This window comes from Lampris incognitus, chromosome 17, assembly GCF_029633865.1.
Source record: "Lampris incognitus isolate fLamInc1 chromosome 17, fLamInc1.hap2, whole genome shotgun sequence".
In the NCBI taxonomy this organism is placed as follows: Eukaryota; Metazoa; Chordata; class Actinopteri; order Lampriformes; family Lampridae; genus Lampris; species Lampris incognitus.
In genome coordinates, this window is record NC_079227.1 from 18429229 (window position 1) to 18437344 (window position 8116).

At 44.3% G+C, this 8116-nt stretch overlaps 1 protein-coding gene across 6 annotated transcripts in view; it reads right to left on the reverse strand.

The window, feature by feature from the left end:
- Positions 1–7727, reverse strand: part of tcf7l2 (transcription factor 7 like 2) — a 56084-nt gene extending 48357 nt beyond the window's left edge. For all 6 annotated transcript variants that reach the window (XM_056297632.1, XM_056297631.1, XM_056297630.1 and 3 more), the window contains exons 1-3: positions 7268–7727; positions 7011–7077; positions 6683–6834 (exon numbers count right to left, since the gene is read on the reverse strand). In XM_056297632.1, coding sequence (XP_056153607.1) covers positions 6683–6834; positions 7011–7077; positions 7268–7456 — 408 coding nt within the window. In that variant the 5' untranslated portion in view covers positions 7457–7727. The remainder of the gene's footprint in view (positions 1–6682; positions 6835–7010; positions 7078–7267) is intronic.
- Positions 7728–8116: the final 389 nt, after the last annotated feature.

The window sequence follows — 8116 nt, forward strand, 5'->3', positions numbered from 1 at the left end:
TGTGACCAACACACTTCCTACAAATACCTATATGTCTGAATATTAGCTCACATCTCCACTTAACCATAATCCATAAACGTTTAACTGCACGGTCCAATCCATTAAATCATCCGGTACAGCCAGTTATCATTTCAACTTCCAGCTCAACTTAAATAGACGACTCCTAAAATCTTAAAATCAATAACAACCTGCTCGTTTGAGCATTGTATCATTTTCCCCCCCAAATAATTTCTTTTTGTTGAGCTCTATCTGAGAGAAGGCCATTTTCTGCAAGGTTAGAGGAAACCAACATTCAGCCGCTTTTGCCAATATGTGTACTTGTACTATGGCCACTTAACAGAGATGAATGGAACGATGCAGTCCTGCTGGAGCTTCCTTTTATGAGTCAAGAAACCCTGAATTTCAAAGTACTGTCAGATCTCGGCAGCAGGTTTGGGCTATGTTCATTTTCACTTAAGCTGAAAACTGTATCTAGAGTGAAATGATTGAGAACGCTATGATTAACAAATAGCAGTTTACATTTCTACTATTACACACTCTAATAACTGGTTTTTAAATGGAAACGTGAATTGACCCCAACCAAGTTAAGAGGGCTAAATGCACTTGATACAAACAAAACCAGAAGACAGCACACTGAACGCAAGGAGGCAAATTTATCTGGAGACGAAAAGCATGCACACACACACACACACACACACACACACACACACACACACACACACACACACACACACACACACACACACACCAAGAGACACATAATAATTTGATTTCCATGTTTCAGGGAGCCCCAAGCCCCGTGGGCCAGGAGCACAACTAGCCTATATTTAACAGATGACAAAAGTTGCATTCCAGATGTACAGTACCATCTTTGTGTTGAGCTCTATAGAAATGCATGGGAGAAAAAGGGAGCGAGGGGTGGGAAGTGGGGGTGGTGGGGGTGTGGGGGTACCAGTGCACAGCTGCTAAGCTAATGCAGTTTTTTTTCCCTCCTGAGAGAGAAAAAAAAGCATAGTGTATACTAGCTCACTGGTAGAGAGGGGCAAGGCTAGGCTGGATTTACCCATCCTAAGAACAATTTGCTGTACCAGCCACGCTCTGCAAGGAGAATGAAAATATACTGCGATACACTGGAACATATTCAATACTCCTCTTAACCTGTAACATCCAACGAGCCATCCATAACAGACAATGCATATCGGATTGATTGAGTTACTTCATCCACACACACACACACACGCACATACACGCGCACAAAAAAACTGTCAATTATTTAATTATTGTGAGGAAAAAAAAAAAAGGCCCAGCTCTAAACCAGAGTTGATTGTGCAGTGGAAAGCCTGCTACACCCGAACCCCACTCCCACTACCACTAGGGAGCCACTACTCCCTTCGCACTAGTTAAAAATCTAATTAGAAACACGCCCACAAAACGTGTTGGACTGACTGGGGTTTTTTTTTTTCTTCTTCTTCGCCTGCTTGGTGTTTCAAACGGAATGACAGATCGAGGTGCATTCTTAAGCTTTCTCACAGCTCAGCCTGCCAACATCATCAGCGTTAGATAATTAAGCCCTGCCTGCAAGAGGAAAATATATCTCAGTAAATATTTACAGCACAAATCTTTTTCCATTCATTCACCAGGCAATAACAAAACCTTACTGTAGTCCCTCTTCCCCCTGTCAGTAACCCCCCCCCCGGCCCAGCTCCCCCTCCCATCCCCTACATCTGCGATTCATTGACTTTACAATTTACCACATGTCGAGATGGGAGAGGTCGAGCCTCCATCTGAATCACAGCACAAATATGCGAGTGATTTATTGTTTTAAAAACCCCGGGCCGATTTAGTGCAACTCCACTTTTCCTGAGCATTACTCCTATTGGCAGACCATGAACAATTACAGTTCGGACTAATTAAGCTTCGAGAATGTGCTGTGTGCCACTAATGTCTAGCAGGCCCCAATTTTAGTTTAATGGTGCCAAACTTTTCTCTCCTCCTCCTCCTCCCCCCACCCCACAACCCCCCTTAACTTAACTCCACAAATCCAAAACAGATTGTGCTTCTTTATGACTGTTTATCGACTCACAGAAAAATAAGGACCTTTTCTTTCCCCTCTCCTTGCCTGGGATGAGAGAAACAGCGATGGAAAAGCAGAAAGAGAGAGAGAGAGAACGAGAGAGAGAACGAGAAAGAGGCGAGAGAGAGAGGGAGAGTAGTGGGAGGGAGAGCGAGAGCGCGAGTGCTTGCTTCCGCCATACTTTGTAAACAAAAGTGATTTGCAAGACAAAAGGAGCGCAACCTTCCAGCGAAAATTCAGAGCGAGTTCTGCGGGCAGGGGCACCAAATGTGGCCGCGGAGCGCCACAAACCCCCCGCGGATACCAATTAGGCCCCATTAACATGTAAAGCCAATTTGATAAGGTGTGGGCCCTATCCTTTAAATCCGCATTAAACCATCTTTCCTCTCCTCGCAGCCAAAATCCATTTAAGAGAGGCAGAACACACGTAATCCATAGATTTACCATTGTTATGTTTATGCTGCTAACGTGTTTAAAAAATAATAATGCAAGATATTGTCTACTGTTATACAGGGAACACGGTACAGTGTTCACGTGAGCACAAAAAGAGGCGTCGCGTTCAGGCTGACGGAAGGAATTTTGCAGCTAAACTGGATGTTCATTACGTTAAGTCTTAACAATAAAATTCGCCGTTCACCCCTCCCCTCATCCGAAATAAGATAGAAGAGGCAGAGGTCATCCGGTCGGAAAGTGAAGATGGAATTAATTTTCTGAAAAAAAAAAAGTGCATCAACCGCAGCATAAGAGATACTGACTTGACAATACCAACGCAACAAAAGGGGGGGAAGCCATTGTTTCAAACACACAATGCCTTTCGACCATTTTGTAGCAGAATTGCTGAGGGTTTAAGAAGTATTTTTTCCATTCACTCCAAACAGAGCAGTTGATGCTGAGGTGCTGCATCTCCCCCCCCGCTTTTGTTCTTTTTTAAACTACTCGTAATTATACGTCGAAACTCAAAACCCCTGCCAAAAGTCTTCGGGCCTGGGGAATTATGGGGCCAGGGGTGGCGTCAAATATCTTAACATTCATAAGTCCGAGAGGCAGTAAATAAAGCCGGTGGATTTACAGCCCTTCAGCCCCAAATGCAGGAGAGCTGGACGCCCAGATCCCACTCGCCCTCAGCCTCTGTCCCTTTCTTGCTCACTCTCTCACTCCCTCTCCCTCCCTCTCTCTCTCTCTCTCTCTCTCTCTCTCTCTCTCTCTCTCTGTCTCCAGACCTGTTGATGTGCAATGTTAGCCCACAGCGCCAGAGCCTTCCTCGCACAACCCCGTGTTACCATCGGTAGAAAAAACAAAGGTAGACCCACCAAAGGAGTCAGTGAAGAGACAGGAAAGAGGAGACAGAGTGAGACAGCAAGAGAGAGAGAGAGGAGAGGAGAGAGCGCGAGAGAGAGAGAGAGAGAGAGAGAGAGAGAGAGAGAGAGAGAGAGAGAGAGAGAGAGAGAGAGAGAGAGAGAGAGAGAGAGAGAGAGAGAGAGAGAGAGAGAGCACCCGGGCCACTTCCCAATTCAACCTGCTCGCGGTGATCCAGCAGGCCTTTGTGTGGGGTAAAGGAGGGGCGGGAGAGGACAGGGAAAGCAGTGGGAGGAGACAAGGGCAGGAGGGCTTTTAAACCCCAGGCACAGCGTCATGTCAAATTGCTAAATGATACTAAATTGTGAGCCTCCTCGGACTAAAAGGTGGTAGGAAAAACAAATTCTCACCGGTTATGGCTCCCAGAGGTCAAATAAATTACGGTACCACCACACATAGGACCCCCCCCCCCGACCCACACACACACACACACACACCACCATCCATGTCATGCAATAACAAAATCTCAGGAAACAAGGGGAAAAACGCTCAAATAGATCAGGGTCATGTCCACCTCATCACAGAGAGAAAAATACAATCGTAACTGATGAGAATTTTGCAATAAATATGACAATTTGACAAAGGCTGGGGGAAAATAATTAAGTCGACCAACTGATAAATGAGATTTTTAAAAAAAGAAAGAAAGCTCAAAACACCTAAATGTTGGGAATGGTAATTCTAAAATGCTAGCAAACCTTTACCCAAACCAAGAGGAGCCGAGTGAAGAAGAACGAAGGGCAAAACCAGACAGTATCAAAGCCTTTCTTGACCAAAGAGAGAGAGAGAGAGAGACAGACAGACAGACAGACAGACAGACAGACAGACAGACAGACGGGGGGGGGGGGGTAATTCCAACAATACTACCAGTCATATTCTGTATCTGTTATAACATGTTAGGGAGCAAGACAGCTAATCAATGTTCAGGTGAATTATTGATGCCAGCTTTAAGTCTAATACATTTATATTACGGCGACTGCCGACTTCAAAGCTCTAATTGTTGGACACACAGCGTGCCACAGACAGGAGGGCCAAGGCTGTACAGTAGGCAGACCACCGCAAATCCCAAAAAAAGAAAAAGAAAAGACAACCTCATTCAACCACACTGCAAATCAAATCAACCTGTAAATAAAGCTCCAACTGGAGTTTTAACACATGCAGCGCAATGGACGTCACAGTGTATGCACTCGGTTTCCCTGCTTTGTAAATTGCCAATAGAGAAAATAAAAATAAAAAAATGACTCTTTCTGCACCGACAATAAGTTGAACAGTTGATAGCGACACTGAGAGGCAACTGGATGGCATGAAACAATTCACGGACTACTACGCATCATGTTCAAATCAAAAACAATAGGGCAGGCTAACGCGAAGAAATCCTCGCTTACATTTCTGAATTACTTGTGTGGGGGGGATGGAAAATGTCCTTGGCTAAAAATGAGGAAAGTCAGCATTGTCTCCAACCGCAGCATCCTCCAGCCATGCAACAGAATGCAATGCTTTTATCGCAGCTGCATGAACACACCTCAGTGAGTTATGAGATCTTGCAACGGACACGGCACTCCGTTGATCAGAAAACTAGTAACCTCATCCAGACAAAAAAGTGAGCGTCTCCATAAAAATCATGCGTGTCAGTGTGAATGTGCTTCTATGTCAAGTACTGATGAGAATAACGAGTGACTCATTCCACATACCAGCCGGTAGCGCTAACAAGGCTGTCTGAGTAAGAGGGAACGAACGGCAAAATGCTCTCATATGTGCATATGCTGGGAATGGCAAAACCCCTAAACTGTTAAAACAGACATGTCAAAGAGAATTACGTAAGTAGCAAAAATCATTTCACCTTATTTGATCAATATACCTGAAAATAATGCAATAACATAATCATGAAGAGGGAGCAGAAATTGTGCCAAACACAAAAGAGGGCGTCATATGTCACATGTGCACTTATTTTCTATGTGTGAAGGGTGCACAAAAATTGAGGAAGCAAATATCAGTTTCATTAGTCTGGGGTGGGGGAGGGGGGTGTCATATTTCCTAATGCCCACTTTTTGCTGTTACCTTGTAAAGTGAGATGACAGGTCCTAAAGCAGAGAGTTGCAATTGCAACCATTGAAAAAAATATATATACCATATCGGGAGGGGGGCAAGAAACACCCATGGTTAAGAAAATTATGCCGCTTAAGGATCGCCATTCCCCAGAGGGACTGGCAAGATGCTGAGTAAATGAGTAAACTGTGCATAATTATTTCAGGGGCTAAGTGTGTCTAAACAAATAACAATAATTTATTTATAAATAAGGGTGTACGTAGCAATTTTTTTAAGGTAAATGATAACTCATGAGAGGCAGGTTGGTGCACAGCCTCGTGCTGCATGATGCTCCCTATTCTGTAAATCACATTTTGAAAAATATTCGTCTATCAAAAAAAAAAGCGGGGGGAATAAAATTCAGCGTACGTAGTGTGAAAAACAAAGCTGTCAAATTTCAATGCCTGTACCATGTAAATAATGTTTTAATACATTTTGACACATGCAAATTACTTAGACTAGCTCATTTGCATATTAATTTTTATTTCTGTATCCTGCATCAATGCTTTTGAATCCCTTTACGCTGCTCACCATGTGGAGCCAGCCAGGCTGCTCTGGTTGGAGCAGGGGTGCATTTTGTGTGTTACAGAAAAAGAGCATTTTTGATACGGGCGTGAAACCATAGGCCAAGTGCAGCATATTCACTGGGTTAATGCTAGGCTTTTGTGGCATACCATAGAGCACATCCTATACCAATCATACTAATAATTATTAGTTATAATATTAATGATTATAATAATAACAATTATTTCCATATGTTTAATTATGGAAAAGAATATCAATAGGAAAAGAATTATGGTACACATAATCTCCCATTGCGAATTTACTTATTCAGAATAAAAAAACAGCTGTAGTAGCCCTTAATAACACAGCTAGCATGCTAACCACTGTACATGACACACACACACACACACACACACACACACACACACACACACACACACACACACACGCGTCTGCAAAGCAGGCATGCATGCCATTGCACAGTTCATACGAAGTTGCGAAACTTGTACATAGATTTCACCAGCAATGCAGCGTCTGACACTATTAGGCTACGTCGTGTGTGTGTGCGCTCGCGCGTGCGTATTGTATGTATTCATATAAATACATGCGTGCGTGTGCTTGTGCGTGCGTGTGCTTGTGCGTGCGTGTGCGTGTGTGTGTTTGCACATACAGGTGTAAAATAAACCAACTTACTGTGCGTGCTGTTGGGGAAAGTGATCCATTGGGAAGGTAGGGGCTTGTAAGATCGGGGATCATTATAAATGGATAGCCCGGGTACGGTGGGCTCTTGAACAGCCCTCCATCTTGCCTTTTCGCAGCTAACATGGCGGGGGGGAAAGAAGAAAACTTTTATAAGTGCCTTGACAAAACTTTTTTTTTAATGCATTTGAGAAAGAATGCAAAGTGAGGGGGGGGGAGTCCCCATTTGGTCCGCGTACAAAATGCCACGGTGCCAAAAGAGTCAAAGACTAAAACAATAAAACCAGAAACTCACCCTCCTCTAAACTTTCTCTTGTTTTGTCTCTGAAAGTTTCAGATCTAGGCGGAGGCCGTCTTTCCGCCTTGAAATGCAACGAAACAGAGGGATTTGCATTAAAAGCACCACAATGGCGAGGGGAACAACTTTAAAGTTGCACAACTGTCGTGCTAATTTCCACGTTAGCGCAAAGGGCGAAACGCTTTAGCCTACCCTAAAAAACTAACAGGCCCAAACAAAGTGGACAATCAAACGTAGACAAATTCGCCACTCACCTCTGAATCCGACGAGCTGTTTTGATTCGTTTCCGACTCGTTTACGAGAGAAGATTTGACATCTGCTAAATCCCTTTCTGCCGAGGAGTTCTCCGAAATTTTCTCCTCCTGCTCTCCTTCGTCTTTGAAGGAAATCATTTCATCGTTCGCACCCAGATCGTCCCCTCCACCGCCGTTGAGCTGCGGCATTTTCCCGAGCAATCTTGGGGGGCAAAACACAAAAGTTTTAAACCCTTGATCTCGCTGATCTAGAAATCCGAGTACAAGTTTAGGATCTGTACTGGCGTTTCCCAAACACTGGCGGTTAGTACAAACTAAAAAAGAAGGGAATCTTGGCAGGAAAAGAAGCCGGAGATGGAGCTGAGCCGCTCGGATTGAGTGAGTTGAAGTTGGTCGGAGTGGTTTTCAGTTCAAAGGCGGCGCTGATTGACAGATAGAGAGGGATGGAAATAGAGAGAGTCTGGATTCAGGATTATTGACAGGGAGAAACACACAAGAAACTAATGAGATTCAAACAGGGAGGGACTTGAAGTGACGTTTTCATAAATAGGGGGGAGAGAGGGGAGGGAAAAAAGGAGGCTGGATGGAGGAAGCCGGCGGACGACTGCAGAGGAAAAAAGCCGTTTGAGAGCAGGACAGTGAGTGAAGCGCCCCTGTTTGCTTTTGCGCTGGAATGGCGAAATAGGAGGAAGATAGGAGTTGTTTGCAAATGCGGATTAAACGCATATGGGCGGTCTCCCCGGTGAAAATGAAAAGAGGGCACTTCCTTGGGGCTATTTTCAACCGGTTTCCAATGTAGCATTTCTCAACCGCTCATCACATCGGGGCCAAAAGTTAACCATGCCTCGT